Source organism: Dermacentor silvarum, chromosome 1 (assembly GCF_013339745.2).
Source record: "Dermacentor silvarum isolate Dsil-2018 chromosome 1, BIME_Dsil_1.4, whole genome shotgun sequence".
In the NCBI taxonomy this organism is placed as follows: Eukaryota; Metazoa; Arthropoda; class Arachnida; order Ixodida; family Ixodidae; genus Dermacentor; species Dermacentor silvarum.
The window spans coordinates 119,041,028-119,061,146 of NC_051154.1; the positions used below are offsets into that span (position 1 = coordinate 119,041,028).

At 46.3% G+C, this 20,119-nt stretch overlaps 1 protein-coding gene across 5 annotated transcripts in view; it reads right to left on the reverse strand.

Moving 5' to 3' along the window:
• LOC119435914 (enhancer of mRNA-decapping protein 4-like) overlaps positions 1–20,119 on the reverse strand; it is a 149,986-nt gene that overhangs the window by 83,791 nt on the left and 46,076 nt on the right. For all 5 annotated transcript variants that reach the window (XM_049660879.1, XM_037702609.2, XM_049660881.1 and 2 more), the window contains 3 exons: positions 14,038–14,121; positions 8,197–8,292; positions 588–687 (listed from right to left, as the gene is read on the reverse strand). In XM_049660879.1, the coding sequence (XP_049516836.1) occupies positions 588–687; positions 8,197–8,292; positions 14,038–14,121 (280 nt within the window). The remainder of the gene's footprint in view (positions 1–587; positions 688–8,196; positions 8,293–14,037; positions 14,122–20,119) is intronic.

The following is a 20,119-nucleotide window of genomic DNA, read 5'->3' on the forward strand; positions in this document are numbered from 1 at the left end:
GGCAGAAATTTTACATGGTAACATTTAGAAAAAAAAACGTATTATACGCGGGTTTTTACGGTAAGTCTGATGCACTGGGACCGGAGGGTCAGTATGAATTATCCGGTTTTCCTAAAGAAAAAAAGGTGGGGGGGGGGGGGGGGGTTGAATTAACAAAACAATTGTCTTTCCTTAGCACAGCACAGCCAAACTGGAATCAAAAACAAATAGAAAAAATACTAAAAACACTGATAAGCATCCTAAGGATAACATAGTGCTAATTTATTAGTGTCAAGCACGATGAACAAATGAATAGCTACAGACAGATTGCACACCTCCCCCCACATCAACAATGCAAAACAAATACCCCACAAATTACTTGTAGAGCTACACCAATTCACAAGTGATACTAAGTACCTGCATTTCTGAGCACTAAGGTTTCATTAAAAGACAGTGACCACAGTGACGCCAACGCAAGCCAGTTATGTTCTGTTTGATAAGGTTTTCACAAGCAGCAGAATTACTTGCACACAAGAAAAGGCACACAACTGATTACAAAAATTTTCCCATCCCTTTCAAGAACTGAAATTCAAAAGCAGTAGTCATACCTTTCTGTGAATATCTGACAGCACTAAATAACGGGACGTAGGGTCCATTTCCACCTTCAATGCAGGCAAGGGTGCCATGTCTCCTGGTGAAACAATGAACCTATAGATAGATTATGAGAAAAAAAAAAAAAACTTTGAAAAAATTTTCTGGATACAAGAACACATTTATACAAAAAGTGCCTTAAATTTGTTGTTCACATTTTGGAGAGTAGCAGGCATTGTGACATATTTAACTCAAGCCATAACACTGTAGAAGGTCAAAGCACAACGGGATTCGAGAATTTTCACACTCGACAGTGTTAAACAATTTTCAGTGTGGAGTAAACTTCACTTAGCTATTAAAATTTTTTTTCCCCCTTAATTGAATCTTTGTTGCAAGTATATTTGTTGCAGTGCCTATAAAGGACTGTTCCATTATCAGTTGAATAAGACAATTTTGTGCTAAATTAAACAAAATACAATTGTCTTTGTTTATATGGAAGGAACCGAATTAATATCAAGCACATTTATTCCAAGGTAGCAACTTCGTCTGATACAGGCCACGAAGGTAAACACTGTCTTAGTCACCTTACATACCGACCACAGCCACCTTCCTAAATATCACTAGCTATGGGCGTCTTGCGCTGGAGTTTTTGAGGTATAGTAGCGGCGTCTGGTGGCGGCAAGAGAAGTTATATCTGGGTAGTACCAGCGTGGGTAGTATTGAGCCCTGGCTGTGGCGAAGCACGTTTCTAGCCAGAGTTTTACGTCGATTCGCACTTTTTGCGAAAAAGAGAGCGAAAAGGCTCGTCACTTCTCAGAGACCACGCCGACCACGCTGAGAGCTGGCCGCAACCTAGTGTAACAAAAACGAACTCTCCGTGTGCCGTGGAACGTAATGCTGGAAGCAGAATTAATCGGCGACGCCGATCCGGAGAGACCTAGCTCAGCTGCAAAAAAGCGGCTGAGGCCTCACGAAGCAGAGCATCAGGCGCGCTGGATAACTTCATTACCCCACAATGAGCAGCACAGATTTGAGTTAAATGTGCTCATCCTTAACCTCAAGCCAGCACGTTGAGGCAGCACAGCAAGGCAGTTTTGATTACAGCACATCGATGTTCGAGCGCTGTCATTAAAAGCTACATCAAGCGAGCAACGCACGAGCTCGCGCTGCAGCGCGATTCACACGTAGTACGTTACTGCGAGCTCATTTCCATTGCATCAGTTAATTATCAGTTGCTAAAGACACAGATGGCCGTTACTACAGCGCAGGCATGACTTGTTTAGCGGCATGCAGTCAACGAATATTGCAGGAAGCCCGCCATTTCGCGGCATGCTGAAGGAGCTCTGCCGTCACGGCGCGTACGATCGTGAGCTCGAGCAGCTCGTACATCGCGGCAAGCTGAAAGACCGCTGCCGTCGCGGCGCGTACCGTTGTGCACTCAAGCAGTTCCGCAAACATGATGTCTGCTTATCGCTTCTGTGAATTCATTTATAGCAAGCATTTCCTCGCGTTTGTGCGCCTGAATCTAGCAGCCTGCAAACCTTACCTGAAGTTCAACTTCGTAGGTGACTCGCTTCAATTGCTATTGACACCGCGCTAAAACTTCGCCGCTTATTTCTTGAAAGGCGTACGCGTATTCGGTGTTGCATAATTTCTTGCCTTTACGCAGCGTGCCACCCCTGAAACAAATCTTCGGTGCCCGATAATCGCTGCAAGCCGTGGTACAACACAACCGAAAGTGGCGGGTTCATATTGTAAACATGCTTTCCGAAGCAGACGACCGAGCTTGGTATTACCCAGTTTCGGATTGAGGGCGCTTTTTAGCACCATGTACAGCGCCCCCTGGGCAACGCAGAAGCCCCATAGAATTTCTTGGCATCTATATTTTTGAAAATTCAGTGGACATTTATATCGGCATTTATTTCCCATGGAAGATTAAGCACTTACCAGCACCTATTTCTTTTACAGTATCGCCTTTTCAGCCCTTTGAAAAAGTTCTCACAGATATTTACATTGTGATGAAAAGAGTAAAACAATAAAAATTTATTGTATTAAAGGCAGTGACGCAAATTAGGAAAATTAAACGTAGAAGGGGCATCACAGGTCTGTACATGCCATGTATCAAAACATACGCTTGGGGTGGGCAAGCTGACATAGGCAAGCGGCACATTTATTTCATGAACGCCTTGACACTGGCCTGTGATAAAAGATGGGGGTCCCTTGCAAATTCCTAGAATCACTCTATCCAATATGGCCAGTAGACTTGGGCCTCTTGAAATAGGCTCTCTGGTTGTGTCCTCACTTTGCTTTTGTCCGCAGGTTGGCATGCACTGATGACCGCTCTTGTTTGGACAGCATCACTATTTACCCCATTATCTAATCACCTTCGCTTTTTCCACAGCCGTACACATAAGCTGATGAGGATACAAAGCAAGAACGGGGAGGAATGAACTTGTGTACGTGCACAAAGGTTCCTTATCCAATCCCCATACAATCCACATATACGCCGATGCATTTTGCGCAAGTTGTGTGTAATTGAAGGTATTCCCAAATGTGTTGATTTTATAATAGAGCACACCTTTTACGTCCACTTGTGGAATAAGATCCCTTATTTTCTGGCAAATCTAGTATTTCAGATGATTATTTGGGGTTTTTGACGGTCTCTGTGGAATCCGTGACATGTTGCCCCACTCACTGTTTTCTGTTTTTTTCATCTGGGGCGTGAAAGTGGGAAGGCACTTCTAATAAGCCGAAGTTCTGATAAAACCAAGTTTTGACGGCCCGTCTAAGTTAGTCTTAAAGGGAGTCCACGGTATAATCTGGCTGCACTGCAATGTACTGGAAGTGTCAATGAGGGGGAAACTAACAAAACGCCACACAATGCTAAAAACTTACAAAAATTTTATTGAATACTGGGGTGGGGCCCTTATATGCTAAAACCACAAGCTGATTATGAGGCACGCCGTAGTGGGGGACTCAGCATTATTTTGACCCCCTGGGGATCTTCATTGGCACCCAATGCACGATATGTGTGCTTTATTGCATTTCACCAAGCAGCAGCCGTGGCCGGGATTTTATCCCACGACCTCCTGCTTAACAATGCTATGCCATAGCCGCTAAGCCCCTAAAGCAAGTAAAAACTCGCTAAAGGCTGTACTTTTGGGGAAACACTGCCACACACACTATCTGATCCGAGGATGCGGCCAATTATGAGCGATTCAATAAAATATTCTAAAGGTGGTTTTATTAAAATACTTTTTAAAAAAAAGTGGTAAAAATGAAAAAAAGAAAATCTAAAACAAATACAGTCAAATCTCGATATAACAAACTTCAGGGGACCACGATAAATTGTTCGTTATTCTGAAAAGTTGTCATAGTGAAAGCCGCAAAATTAACCATTCCACCCATCAACCCATCAGTTCATAAGTAGTCACCATGAGTTATCTACCAAAATGTCGCTGTTGGCTCTGCACTTGTTGCTATTGTCCATAGACTCTGCCACCACGCACCACTGAAGAATTATATAATAAGAGTGTAGTGCGCAAAACAGACGCCGACGCGGAGAGAACTACCGACAAAAAGGAATCTCCATGTCGCCTCCAAAGTGCACTGTTTCTTATTTGTTTATTTTTCACATTCCTTGCCGTGGACACCACAACTGTCTCCTTTGAGACCTGAACTATTCCAAAGTGCAAGCTTGCGTAGACGACGCCGTCCGCAAACTACAAAGGCGACCGCGTGGCATCCCCACGAAGCTAGTACGGCAGAAAGAAGCACAAAAGAAAGGCGTGCACAGGCACGTAGACGACATAGTCCGCAAAGTGCAACCCTAAAAGTGCAACCCTATGGCATCCCGTCGTTAAGTACGAAGGTTACATTTTTCCGCATGTGTAGCTAGTAGGCCGCGGAAAGAAGGCAAAAGAAAGAGGGGTGCACAGAAACAGGGGATAAAGAAGGAAGAGCCACACCTCCGTTGCTAGGGGACACTTTTCTGGCCAGAGCATGCACTCAACCAGATGCGTCATCACCTCCGCAATAGGGGGGGGAGAGAGAGAGAGAAAGAAAAGTTCTCGCCCGCATTCTTTTTTCTTCTTGGGCATTGTCTCAGGTTTTCCGAACGCATGCCCCGCGGCGTCCACTTTCTGCACCTTGTTTGCTAGCCTACTGTTTCAGCTGCCGTGAAGAATGTTAGTCCGTAGTACAATAGTCCCTCAATACTTTTCTGGTCACGAAACTCCGCCGTCACTCTATGGGAGAGCTTGATATGTCGCATGAAGCCGCCGCGCTGCGGCGCCACCGCAGCTGAGAGGCCACCTTTCTCCGCGTTAAACCCGGAGAGACTGCAGATGCGGCCGGCGTGTGCTGAAAGTTTGGACGCGTACTTTATATTTGTGATTGATTTTTAGGCAAGATCCAAATTGTGGCATTCTACAATTGAAGCGGCACGTTCGCTTGACGATGCCGTTCAGGTGTTGTGTGCCGGCGGGCCGTTCCAGCTGCAAAGGCACTGCCGAAAAGGTATCGCTATTTTGCATTCCGAGTGTTCGTGAGCACTTCGAAAATTGGAAGCAAGCCATACCATCGCAAGAAACGGACGATTTCAGCTTCGAGTCCAAGTATGTGCGTGTGTGCGCGAAGTACTTTTATCCATCATCCATCTCCGTACGGATGATGGATTTCACGATAGACGGTGACGCCGTATCGTTGCCGAGGGACAAGCCGCGCCTCAGGCCTACTGCCATTCCTCGTGTTTTCGACGGCCTGTGTCACTGTGTGTGTGTGTGTGTGCGTGCCTGTTCTGTTTACAAGATTTGTTTCATTTATATATTGCAAATATCATCATCGGTGCCTATTAGTACCATATTTACACGATTGTAGGTAGACCCATTTTTTCAAATTTGGCAATCCAATGTTGGGGGGTCGACTTACAATCGAAACCGAACCGTGTACCGCTAGTAACGGCAAGAGAAACGAGAAATCAGGGGTGCTACAGCGTGGTTACAACTTTGCACCTACGTTTTTATGGTTACGGAAGAAGCGTAGCGTAATAATTTACTGTATTGCATATATTTTGATTGCGCGCACCACGAGTGCACGGCTCTTGTGGGAGCATCGATCATGGAAGAGCCGCCGTTTAGGGGGTATTGGTAGTTGGCGGAAGAGCCGCCGTTTGGGGGTATTGGTAGCTGGCGGAAAAGCCGCCGTAAGGGGGGTATTGGTAGTTGGCGGAAGAGCCGTCGTTTGGGGGGTATTAGTATTTGGCGGAAGAGCTTTTCTTTGAGATACGATTGTTTTCGGCGGCCGCGCGCATCTGTCACTTCTGCTGTTGTGCTGAATCGTCGCGCCTGTCATGAGTGCCAAGAACTTTCGGCGCTCGTTCTCAGCAGCGTTCAAACGGGCTGCTATCCTCCATGTTGAGGAAACTAACAACTGCACAGCGGGACGCAAGTCTGGAGTCAGTGACCGTGTGGTGCGGCAGTGGCGGCTTCAGCGCGAGAAAATTTGGCCTCTCTGGCTACTGTGTGCGGGTGGGTCCTCTCTGCGTGGGGGGCTGTACCGCGCGATGTCGTGGTGCGGTCATTCGCGAAGTGTGGACTCACTTTTGAGGACGACGTGCTGTGGGACCGCAGCAGCTATGACGGCAGCAGTACCAGTGAGGTCAACTCTAGTGACGATGAGTAGTCTTAGCAACCCCATCAATAAATTTCCCCTGTGTGAAATGCATTCGCATGGTTTTTCTCCCCCCCCCTCCCATTTTTTTTTTTGTTTTGATACATGCAATTTTGGGGGGGTCGACCTACATTCGAGTCGACTTACAATCGTGTAAATACGGTACATCCACGAGAACATAAGCACATATAAAAACTTTGTTCTGGTTTAAACAATAAAATATTTATGACCTAGCTGTAACCATAATTGCACTGTCCGTGTGTTGATATTTATAGACGGCAAATTATTCGCATAAGCACTTAGTTTGAATTCTTGCCTATGGATTTCGCGTGCTGATAGCAACAGCTATTGACAATTCTAACATTTGCTTAACGTTGCTACCTCGGCGATGCACGGCTTACAAAAGGGGCCCTGCCACAGAAGCAATTTTGTTTCCTGCATGAAGCAAAGTAGGCTGCCAGCCGTGATAAATGGGACATTAGGAACTTAGTGCAACAGGAAAAACAAGATGTCAGTTTTCTGTGTCAGTTTCAGATCGTTTTTGAGCTCTACACTACAGCAGTACTGAGTGAAAGCGAAAATTAAATGTTATTTCTCATAAGAACTTTCGGGAGTTAGAACGGCTACATTTGCTTCAAAGAAAGCTCGCGATTCAAATACTATTATGCGTCGCAGTTCGCCAAGGAGGTATGGTACTGAGTGCAGCGGACCGCCAATCTTCGTCACGCTGCTTGTGCGAGTTAAAGATTAATAAGCGCAGTGCTGAGTCAGTCGGGCATAATAATCCATTTGCGTTTTCATAGGGCATATTGGCAACGAAAATCGCGTTTGAAAACTTTCTCGCACATTTGGAATAATACGCATGAAAACTAGCACAAAGCTTGCGATACGTGAAAATGACAATACTTCCCTTCAAGCAAGCGCTTCAATCATGGCTACGAACTGCCGATGTACATGTTCCAAACTATTTGTGACGTCATAGAACATTTTATGTTATGTGCGATTACAATCTGTCACCATCGCCTGAACAGCTCGAGTGCAATCAGAATTCGAAAACAGCACACGACCTTGAGCTCAGGTTGTCGTTTACTGGCAACGCCACGCCGCTAATGTCTTATGCTTTGTACAGCGCATAAAAGTCGCTTAAAAGTTGTTAATCGAAGCCGGTTGGGCCAACTAACAGACAGATTACTCAGTAAAAAGAATTCTATGCACGTCGTCTGCTGACACACGGAGCCGCCAGCTGACTTTGAGATTGTTTACTTTTTGTAAGCGCCTTGATTGCGTTTTGAAAACACTCTCAGATGTACAAGTTTGGATACTGTAACTGCTACGACAAAATATAATGTAAATAAAATTGAAAAGAAGCTGGGCTTTCGGCCGCAACGCGACCACAGCAGAAAAAATACCGCCGCCGCCTGCGGTGACCGCTCGGCTAGGTGGCCTTTCTTTTACTATGGCGCCCCTAGCAGCAGGCGCTGGCTCTATATCAAACTGAGGCGGGAGTTTCGTGACCAGAAAAAGCTATTAAGGGACTATGGTAGTACTGAGGCGTTGTTAACATGACACGGAAACTGAACAATGATCGTTATTCTGATAAGAAGTCAGCAGGGGATTTCTGAAAAGTTCGTTAATCTGAAAAGTTTGTTAATGTGGTGTTTGCAATAACATGATTTTACAGAAATTCTTGTCTGAAAAATTGTTGCCATTCATGCAAGCGGCATTATGACCTCAAGTACCTCACAAACCCAATACACAGTTCAGTAGCAGTGGCACAGTACTTGTTCAACGTTATCTTGTGCACTTCCCATAAGACGGTACAGCTTATGGTGTGATAGTGAGGTTTTCACTACACAAAAAATACTCAGAAAGCCAAGAATTACGTTGCCAAAAAAAAAAAAAATATTACACCAGACCTCCATGCCACACTGAGTTTTAAATCACAGCTATGCCTACCTAATAGTCTGAAGGCAAGCCCATGTTTCACAGCTCCATATCTTCAGTTCAGTGTTGCTATCTGTGCCAGTGAGAGCATACTTCCAAAACTGTGTGCTGTAAAATAAATCAAAAGTCAAAACACACAAGTGAACACACTGTTTCCAACTGACATGAATGAGCAGAATGTTCTCGCTTCAACGTAATCATTTCTAAATATATACAGAAATTGCACAAAATGCGTAGCTATGACATTCTGTAGTGAAACACTGGCACCACCAGACTGCATGTGCCAAATAGCCTGACACTGGTGTACTCTGTCATCGTTCCCTCAAATCTTGCCTACAATGAAGCAGTATTCCACATACTTCTGACAATAAGAATACCCCTACGCCAGAAAGATTGTGTTATTAAAAATCAGTTGTAGGTCTTTTAGAGGTGGCTGAACATTCTAAGCTCCCCTTAGCCATGATTCCCCACATTAATCAATTAATGAATTTGACAGTACTGTGTCATTCCCAATGTAACCTGCAACACAACAATCCGCAAGCGCATTGCACGCAGTGCTTCACATAACAGCATAATATACAATCAAACCTCGTGATGATGAAATTGAAGGGGAAGCCGAAATTGCTTCCTTATATCAATTACTTCTTTATACCGACTATTGTTATTTACTGCAGTATATGCCCAATGGTATGGACAACTCTAAACATGAAAAAAAAAAAAAAAACTACGGCTCTGCGGCCCGCTGAAATGCTATGCAGCCATGTGTGCGGTGAAAATGAAATAACAGCAAAAGACTCTCCGGCGGATGCAACAGACAACTTTTAAGCACCTGACGCAATGTGGTTCCAGTGTGGTTCTTCCACTTTCCACTTGGCTCACTCATGCTGACGTGAAACCCATCGAAGTATTCGGCCAACAGAACTTGGCACAGCGCCCGAAATGCGGATTTATACGCAGACGTGTTCGGCCCTTTAAAGCGAAACTATCTGATGCGCCGCTTACTCGTGGCCTTCCGCCTCTGTTGTGTGGGTGAACCGACTTGGCTTGGCTGGCTCGTGCCAGTTTGACGCAATCTCGGAGGTCATGCCTAGATGTGCCAGCAAAGCCCAGTACACCGCAGTGAAAGAGAAAAGTGCAGGCACTGGTTTTTAGCATGCCGCACGCAAGCATCATCATCGATATGTGGCGTGGCACAGCTAGGCAAAACCTCCAAGATTACTATCTCCAAGAGTGCGCCTAGCTTCGCCAGCTACGTACCACAGTGAGAGAGAGGTGTGATAGAATATCAAAGAAGTGCTGCTTGTGCGCGGCCACCGAGCTTGCAGCCGTGAGAAAGACCAGCGACGCTCGACGGCATATTCGACACAGGAATTCTGAACTGCTGTGCAGAACAAGTGTGGAACCCAGCGGAAAACACCGGTCGGTATTCTTGCTTTCGGAGAAAAATCTGTAGTTCGTTATATCCATTGGCAGAACAATTTTACTTCGTTAAAACGAGATTTAAAATACATGGACCTCTATGGGGATACCAAGGGGAATTGCACTTAGTCAAACCTTGTTAATAAGTACCCGCTTAATGTGTATTTACGGTTTAAATGTAGTCTTGAAGATTCCCTCACCCAGCTCCCATTGAACCCCATGTATTGGCTGACCGCTTAAGCCGTAGTCGCTCATTGCCCACCAAACGATTAGTGCGTACTATTTTTCTTTCTTGTTCTACACGCAGAGGCACAATCTCATGTGCGCAGACGTTCCGATTCTCGAGTTGCGACGCCCGGACGACAGTCGCCTGCGATAGTGAACTTAAAACATGGCCACCATGATGTATTTCCTGCCCATACAGCTGTTGCCGATTGCCACACACAAAAGCATGGCCTTCGAGATTAGCTCCGGGTAATGCGAAAAAGCTGCCGGTAGGAGATGCGAATTCGTTGCCACCGTCGAATCCCATTCAAGCAGTAACCGTGCAGAAGCACATTTATTCGCGAAGCACATTACTGTCGTAACCGTACACGTCGCTTTGAGGTTCCGTGTAAAGTCCATACACGGGAACATCGTCGCCACGAGCCGTAACGCTGTATGTGCGAGTGAAAGTTGGCGAGGGTCAGTCGACTCAAATGACTCAATCTCACGCGTGCGAAGGAGAAAGGCGGGGCGGAAGTGCGCTGCTTCTGTCGAGCACGAGGCATGCCAGGGGAGGTGAGAAAGTGGGGGGCATCTTACTTCGGCGGCGGCCGTCGGGCGCCGTATCTTGTAAGCGATCTGCAGACAAAATGCAACTAGTGCCGGTAGCTTTGTATGCGCTGTGCTTTCGACGCTTAGTTCACGTTGAAGCGAGGGACGGCACGCTCGCTGCTGCTTCCGCGCCTCCTCACTCCAGTGTTCTGACAGCGAGTTTCCGTGGTCATCAAGCGAGATGTGTTGATGTTTACCTGTGCACGCGCTACACTGTGCTTGTTAATTTATTAGTAAGCGGAGCCTCATGGACAAACTGGCTCGTGGCCTTATCGAGTTCGAAGATGCCGTCGTCTCGGCAAGGCCAACAAGGCGGCAAGTGAAGATCACCGATTTTTTGCTGCCTACAGGCAAATAAAGCCTGTCTGAGTTCGTGTTTGAGAGCATCGTGATGTAGTTCTTTTCCAGCCGGTAAGTAGCCGCTAAACTAGCATTGGCTGTTAATTCGTACATCATTTAGTGCGTACCTAAATGTTGTTACCGGGCCAACTACGTATTAACGAGGTTTGACTGTACTTTGTTAAATCCTGTTTCATAATAACGAGGTTCAAGTGTACTAACATAAGTTAAAACGTACAAAGAGAAAGACTGAAGCAAGCCTTCTTGTTTTGTTTCTGGATGCACATAGAACACACTCGGCGACGTAAAACCAGAGCTTCTGTGTCCTGTGGTGGTATGCATAGAAATTACCATCCAGTGTAAAGCACCATTTACAAAAAATGAAGAGCTTCACAACTTTCTCAAAGCAGTGCAGTGAAAAACCAGATTTGTGCACACAGTAAATGATCCTATGAAATGAGATTCTCATGGTGGTGCAAGCACCAAGAGAAGAAGGAAGCGAAGAAAAACGAGCGTCTCGAAGATACTACATGATATAATGGAACTTTTGAAACAAAGACAATAGTACAAGGAGTGAAACAAACATCTCCCAGTCTCGCTCAATTACTGGTTGCAAAAACTGCACCTGAGTGGCGATTACCCTTTGTTACGAAAGCGTTTTTCTTGAAGTATGGTATGTACCATAAAAAAACAGATTATACATAGGAAGTTTTTTTTTATACAAATTTGTCGAAAAGTGCGCCCTCATCTTATAGAGTCACCGACCGATAATTCGGACCAACTTGATTATTCAGACAGCTCTGCACCACCGCCACATGCCCCGGAGACCATGTATAAAGACGACCAAAATTTCACACATCTTACAGCACATCTTGCCATAATTCGGACTAAATTGTGCGCTAATCTGGCCATTGGGTCAAGCAGAGATAGCAGTATTTTTATTTCGATATGTTGCTCACATGGTCGCTGGCAGTGTCACCGCTGGCAGTGCCCACGCAGGACAAGCCAAGCCAAGAAGTCATAAATTATGCACAATTTGTCGTGAGAGTTTCGTTTCGCTCTTATCATGCACCTTATATGGCCGGCTGATCCTGCTGATAATGCAGTTGTAGCGTCATTCTCACCTCTAACGAAGCACGAAAAGCACGAAAAGAAATAGCATAAAACGCATCGCTAGAAAATTGCAACCATAGACTGTCTAGGCGAAAGTCAAGTGTATCTGCGCATAGCAACATGTTCACGAATTTGGCCCATATTCTCGGACGACCATTTTCAAATATACTTTCACTTTCGCGATATTTTGAGTTTCACCCTGCGATAAGATAGCTTGCTTGGCACTGTGCGAAGAATGCTGTTGCTCGTAGATGCTGATCCGTCTTGCGCTAGTCAGGCGAAAGATAGCGTGCTTAGCACAGTGCCTGGATAATGCTGTCACTCGTAGAAGCCAAGAAAAGTCTTGCTCTAGTCACAAGAAATTGAAGGTATCCCCGAAAGTGACGAGCCGAGATACAGCACATTTTTTTGGCCACTTGTGGAATAATGTCTCCAATTTTCTGGCGAATCCGGTATTTAAGACTTTTGATTATTCGGACGTTCTGGCAGCCCCTATTGAGTCCAAATTATAGGTCAGTGACTATGTAGCGGTCTTTGACAAAATTCAAATGTCGTCCGGCCATTATGGGACAAAGAAAAAAAACACACACAAGCGCAGAGTGAGGCAGCTGCAGCAACAGTGGCCTTTTTCAATGCTAGAATTGTGGTGTTCTTGCACATTTCTTCACCTCAAGTAAACAATTAGGCCAATAAGGAAAACTCAAGCGAATTGCACTTGGGAGCTTGAACTTAGCCCTGATGATTGCGTGGGCAGCATCTTTACTGTGGACATGGCTCAACGAAAACATTTGTCGCCAGCGCCTTTGAAATTTCCTTTCTTCGTAGCGCCAGCAATAACGTGTCATATGGAGGACACGTATTGAGAAATGATGCATGTCACTTCAGATACAGTAATTTTACACGTATACCCACGGCCCCAAATACAACAGCCCGGATAATTTTTAAAAATCTGCACATATAACTCATGGAAAAAACTGCATAAAAGAATACTCAAAGCTTTCTAAAAACAGTCTCGTTTTGCAGATACATGACTCATCTACATCCCATCTTTGGCCGGATGTTCTGTACCCCATCTATTTGGCGATGCAGATAATCTTTAGCGCAGCTCATCGTTATCCGAGTTCAGTTTGCCGGCACCACATGCACTATTCAATTGCTGCACAGAATGACGACCCATAGAGACGAGGAGAATGGGCACCCATGAAGGAGGGGAGAAGGGAGCTTCAATACGCAGGTGTGAGGATAGGGCGGGGTTCCCTAGGAAATAGAACTTTAAATGGCGAGAAACTTTGCCCTAAAGTGTGGCTTCACGGCAGAACATGCCGCACTGCCGTTAGGCCACACCTCAAAGCGAAATTCGCATATAACCCGAACCCTAACTTTACAGTTAATTTTTTTTTTTATGTTTAGTGCATGCACAAAAATACGGTATTCTACATGTAGGAACCAGGGTGTCAGAACGAAATGTTTTTCTTTCTGGATTTAGTTTCATTCCACTGAAAAAAATTCCTTTCCGGTTCTGCTCCAGAACAAAAAAAAAAAAAGCCGTAACACTTCATAACGGCTTTGGTTTGCTTGCAAAAATTTTCGAAGCATTAGGTAACGATAAAAACATAGTATTATTTTTCTCAATAAGTGAATTCTGAAATTATGATCAAGGCACTGAGCATGATCTCAGAAGCAGCACGTCATATAGTGCACTCGCTGTAATTCGAGACCACTTTTCCGATAAAACGTACTTAAACGAACGCAAACGAAGGATAAAACTTAAGTAACAAAGCATTGTACCCGTAGAAAACGAAATGATAAGCTCTTAGCACGCAAGCCCTGGGTTTTGCTACGACTCCTATCTGCTAGTATACCGAGCGGCAGGCTTAAAATGGTAGAGCTCTCGAGCGGCTGTCACTCGCACTATGCCAGCCTGAGATACGTGCTTATGTGGACTACTGCGATACTCGCTAATTATGACGTTGCCTGACGTCGCTTGTTTCGGATTACCGACCTTCCCCTTGGACCGAAAACCAATAAATATTTCGATTTCACTCTAAAAAAAAGACAACCATATCTACCACCCAGTCGTAAGCACATTACTGACAAAACTTGCAATGTGTTCGTTACATCAAAAGTAAACAGGCTGAGCTGTTTGTCATATTAAGGAAGACTTACTCTGGATTGCATGCCTTCAAATTGTCTAAAAAGAACAGGCAAGTCACAGGCTTTTGGTTGTGTGGAGACCATCGATGAAGACACCTAGAGGAGAACACAACACAGAGGGTTAAAAACCTAATGAGTACATAAATGTACAAATCCCAGCTTGGCCTACTTGTACTACAAATTAGGTGGCCATCAAAAACGCGTGCATGTGCAGCTTTCCCCATAAAATAGTAACGGTAGTTAGTGGCCCCAGAGGATGAGGCACTTAAAATTGTTTTTAATTTTTATTTGAATGAAATTTGTACTGTTATTGTATTTTTACCAGCCGATTTCAGAAACGCAATAATTTTTTCCTATGATGCCCACCTTGATAACAGGAAAATACAGTATAGACCACTTGTAACGTAAGCGCTTATAGTGCAGGACCGGATATAGTGCGGTCTTTTGAGACCCCCGTTAATTGTCCCATAGCACTCTATGTATACACGTATCGCTTATAGTGCAGTTGCGGGAAACGAAACACAAGTTACAGTGCGGCTGCCTGGGAGTACGGGAGTCAGCGGAGATGGCGAACGCTCCTCTCAAACGAGCGCCCCAAGGAGTGCTCGAGGAAGAAAGAGAGATGAAGTGAAGAAGAAGGGCACGTAGTGCGAACGAACAGCCAGTGAGGCTTGAGTGCGAGTCGTGAAATATCACGGCGCGCAAAGCGAGCGAGGGCCACGAAACTGCCAATGCCGGCCAACGCTCGCTTCACGATAACAGCAGTAAACGAAACTTCTGGGAGCGGGCGGCGCCGGCACAGCACGGCGAAGGGTGCATCCGGAGACCATGGAATGTGAGGGAGGAGCGCGGCAGAAAAGCGGATTTCGCCTCGGCAACTTCGCCGCTTCGGTGGCTCCCCTCGCCCTCGTAGTTCCCTCACTTTCGACTGTCACCACGCGCGCGCGCCTCCATGCAGGCGCCGTCACTCCAGCCGGCCCAGCGCCAGCTCCCCGAAGTTTCGTTTTCTACTGTTATCGGGAAGCGGGCGTTTGCCGGCGTGGGCCGTTTCGTTGGCCGGCATGGGACAGCGTCGCTGTTTCCCTCTGCACCGTAGCCACAGCCTGCAAGGTCAACACGTGACTAGAAAGCAGAGGAAGCATAAAGGAGAAAGAAGGGTTCACTGCCATTTTCTACGCGTGGTTACGGAAGCGTGGGTGAGATACGGTGGCTAGAAGGCCACCATAGCTGAGACATCGGCACGTACACGCATGTTCCGGCACAACGCAGAATCGGCGACCTTGCCATTTGAGCGAAGGTGAAATTTCCACCGCGTTTTTTTTTTCTTTTTTTGTTTTGTTCGCATGTGAAATTGAGGGGTCTCTCCTAAGCTTTTACTCTATGGCGGTGCCGGAGCAATGCCGGTCGGAGACGCCGCCGAGTGATTTGGTTCGAATTAACGAGATTCGACTGTAAATTGAATGCAAACGTTCTAGCCGCATTCCTCGACCGTCACATACGCGTGGCGGCTCGGTGCACATGTTTTGCATATGTGCGGGCCTTGAAAATTGTTGCTTTGGTTATAGTGCGAACCCAACCTAACCTAACCTAACCCGCTGTAATTGGCCTCCGGCTTGGTTAACGTGCGACTTGCGTATGCGACGACGTATTCTTATAGTGCGGATATTTGCGACTCCGGCGACTTACGTTATAAGCGGTCTACACTGTATACAGTGCAGTCCACTCAGAAGGATACCACATATAACGCTATATCGGATATAACAATGAGTCGACTTAAGAGTATCAACTTATGCATTAGGGCTACAGTAAAACCTCATTAATTTGACCCTCGTTAATTCTGAAAATCTGTTAATTTGGACTCGTCCTCTGGTCCCGGCCGGCGTATGCATTATTCAATGCAATAAAACTCCCATTAATTCGGACTTATTTGGCCGCACATCGGTTGATTCGGCCAACTTTCGCGAGCTCGGCGAGCAAGGAGCGCCGCAAAAGGGCAAGAACGTCGCTAGCGTCAAATCGAGACGAAGCAGCGGAGTCCGCATCGCCATAGTCATCAGCTGAAATCGTACGTGAATGAACACAACGCTGGAATGCTTCATGCCTATTTGTGTCTTCGAAGCTTACGTTTACAGTGAAATCCCGTTATAACGAACCTCAGATTAACGATTTTTTCAGATTAACCAGTGATGCTACTGTGGACTTATGATTTGGAGCAATTTTTGGAGCATCAGAAATTTCATTTTGGAGCACTTTGGAGCAGGCAATTTGGCATTTTGGAGCAGCTTGGAGCAGCTGATTTTTCACATCCTGAAGTATTTCGAAAAAGCGAGTTGCAATTTACATTTCTCACGAGAAGCTTCGTAAACATTTCCATCTATTGCAGATCTCGTGGAGAAAAAATTCACTTGTGTGCATGCGACACACACAGACACAAATTGATATCATTTCGTATATTGCTAGTTTTCCCAGATGTCATCGGTAATATCCAGAAACAGAAATGATGGACACATTGGCGGCACGCAGTTATTATAACCACGTCATGCTCCGCTTTAAACAAGCTACTAGCTGCGTTTCCGGAGTAGATAACGTCCGCCAATGAATCGCCAATTAACCTTGAAGCCGCGAGCCTCGGCAGAAACCGCACTTTGCCGTCCAGCCGCCTTGAAAGGCAGACGCCGCGTCGGCGCCGTGCGTGGCACTGCTTAAGTCACTAAAACCTGGAACTTTGAAAGTACCGCAACCGCCGGAGCGAGCACAGGCAACACTGCGCGGAAAAGACGAGCAGCTCTTCCTCGGGTTTTCTAGGCTTGCTACAGTGAAGAACAGCACGATGGCTGCCGCAGTGGGCCCTGTGAAATCCACAAACAATACCGCATTTCGTTTAGCTAGATACGATGTAAATTACAGGTACAGTAGCCGACAGATTTTTCGGACTCCAAAAATTCGGACTTGTTGGATATTCCGGACTTCATAGATGTACCGGCAGGATTCCCATAGAGCTAATGCATTTTCGCGAGCGATTTTTCGGACGAATCTCGGAGCCAGTGTTCGATTTTCCGGACTAAATCGCTCGCTCCGAGCCACGCTACCCGATCTTGGAGGCCGCCATGTTGGATTTTCCGCTGGCTTGGCTTCCAGTGCTCTCCTGTATAGCCTTCAAGATCAGTACACGCACGCTATCCCCTCGTCTCCGAAGCCATGCCCGCTCTTCCTTGGCCGACAAAACGTTCTAAAAAGCTGCACTTGCTTTTCTTTTTTTTTTCGGTCCGTACGCTGTGTGCGGGTGAAAGCTTGCGAGGGTCAGCCAGCAACCGCAATTTATTCTCACGCACGCGAGAAAGGACGGTGGCCGGAGGCGCGCGCGGACTTCGTTCACTCGCGGGGCATGGGGAGAAGGCGGCGGAGACGGTGGGGAGTTGCATTCTGCTCTTGCGGCTGCCAACGGAGCTGCCGCGCAGGCACCGTATCTTGAAAGCGATCTGCTATGTGGCCGAAGTGTGCGGTCGCGATCTGCGATGGGTACAAAGGGCGTGCGCCGTGTGCCACTAGCTTCTATGCGCTGTGTTTTTTTTCCCACGTTCGCGTTGAAGCGAGAGAATAGACAGCGCGAAGGTCAATATGCCCGCGGTCATCGAGTGAGATGTGTTCATGTAACCTGTGCGCGCGTGACACCGTGCTTATTTAGTTAGTAAGCGCATATTTACAACTTTATACGGCCGATAAAGCTAACATCGTTACTTCGTATCGCTGTCTATTAATTGGCTATCGCAATCAATTCTCCGCCTTTTGAGTGAAAGTGCGACATTTTTCTTCAGCCGCTCTACGCCTCAATTTTTTTTCTCTTGGGGGGGGGGGGGGCGAGTTTTTCGGAGTGTTCGGTTTTTCGGACTGCTCGGTTTTTCAGTCCATGCGAAGTCCGGAAAATCGGTCGGCTACTGCACTCGGAAAGACAAGCATTCAACTGTGCGCCACCCGTTCTAAATGCAAAGCGATCCCGATGCTCGTGTGGCACAAAAAAAAAATTTTTTTTTTCCGGATGACTAAGTATCAAGCGCTGCCACAAAATCGTTTATACGCGTGGATATTATCGCTTTCTAGCGTGGCTACTGATTTAACCACGCACGAAATGTTTCATACAGATCTATTTCTACGAAAATAAACGGTCCCTGACTGCACTACAAGAAAAGGGATGCTAAAACAGAACTAACCAGGTCATGTTCGTGTTGTTTTAAACAACACACGAGAAAATCTATATTTTAATTTTCAACATTGACAGGTCGATCGATCTTTATTGCAGTGGTTTTCTCACTACACTTTGTTATTTTTGACACAGCCGCCCATATTCAGTCGCTCTTCGAGCCACATTTTGCTCGGTTCTGCATATTTCTGAGCATCTCCTCGCTTTGTTTACTCAAGCAAACCGCAGTCTTCAAAGCAAATGCGCGAAGAAGCTTTTCCATCACATTATGGCATTTAGGGAGTTTGATCAAATACCGCAAGGAGCTTCTCAGCTTTGCGATATCAACTAGTTCACCAAGTGGGAGTGAACTTGTCGCTCTTTATCCGGTGCAGCTAGAGATAGCACGGCGCTTGCTGTCGCTCTTCCCGCTTAACCGATATCGCGAAAAGCGCTTTCCCGGACTGCCGGCGGTTGCTGCACCCGAACCTGCAGAACCCGGGCATTTCCTTTCGTTTTGTTTTAAGTCGAAGAAAGTTACATATACATTAAATTATACAAAATGCAAAATCTGACCTCGTTGATGACTCGTACGCGGGGCGTGTGCGAGCGATGTCTGTCTGCTTATCTGCTCCGGCGCGGCTTAGATCCACCTCTATAGTGGAAAGTGATCACCTGACGGCAACTGACCAATCGGCGGCGCAGCGGCTAAGAGAAAAGGGCTGCGGTACTTTCCAGGTTCCAGTGACCTTGACTGGGACGTACGCGCTAGAGCTTTCTCGTCGCCTGTTTGCAGCTAAGGTTGCAACTAAGGCTCGCCCTATCGTCACGTTGAACGTTTTAATTCCCCGGTGGTGCAATTGGCGATAGACGCCGTCAAATCCGAGACTGTTAGGCGCAGTTAGGCGCAATTTTCGTCCATTGTATCAGGATGGCGCAGTAAATCCCAATTGGCGCACTTTGGCGCAGTTGGCGCAAGAGTGGAATCACCGAGATTAACGAATATTTCGAAAATCCCCTTCCAAATGTCCATTGATTCAATGTAAAAATATTTCATTACTACGAATTTCAGAATAACGAATGTTTCAGAATAATGTATCAAATTTTATCGCCCTGGTACCTTAACAGCACCTCAAAATAACGAATTTCTAGCGTAAAAATTACGTGCGGCGGTGTAAATACCCAGCGCCATATGTGGCACTATCATCATCATCAGAGCTCCTGCTCATTTCTTTATGCGTTGCCCTATGCTAAACGCGCGCTAGCCTGGCTAGCCCTATCGCCATCGCGAGTACCTTGTTTTTCATGTTGTTTTTGCATGCTCGTTGAGCCAGGTTGAGCCTAACCTCGCCGCCTTTGTTCCGTCGACCGGCAACGTCGCACGATTGTCGTACGGCTTTCACGTTTTAAAAGTTAGAGTGATTCGTTTCTGCGTTCGCGATGAGCTCCGGAATCAGCGCGAAAAAGAAACGGAGGCAGTTTTCTTTGAAAGAAAAAGTGGATATTCTTTCTCAAGTGGACGTCGGTAAAAAACAAATCCACATTGCGAACGAGATGGGGGTTGCACCATCAACTGTTGCAACCATCCTGAAGGACCGACAAAAGATCCTCGAGCTGCACCGAGGGTCCCAACTCGCACCGTCAAGAAAACGGCTCCGACTTGGGAACTTCCAAGACGTGGATGCTGCAGTACTGACTTGGTTCAAGGACGCACGTTCCCAAAATGTGCCGGTGTCGGGACCCATGCTGCAGGAAAAAGCCCAGCAATTCGCTGATGCTTTGGACATCACAGGCTTCGAGGCAAGCGCGGGGTGGCTTCATCGTTTCCGTGAAAGGAATGGAATCACCTGGCAAGTGGTGTCTGGTGAAGAGAAGGCGGCAGACGCAGCAAGCGCTGCTGCATGGAGGGACGAAAAG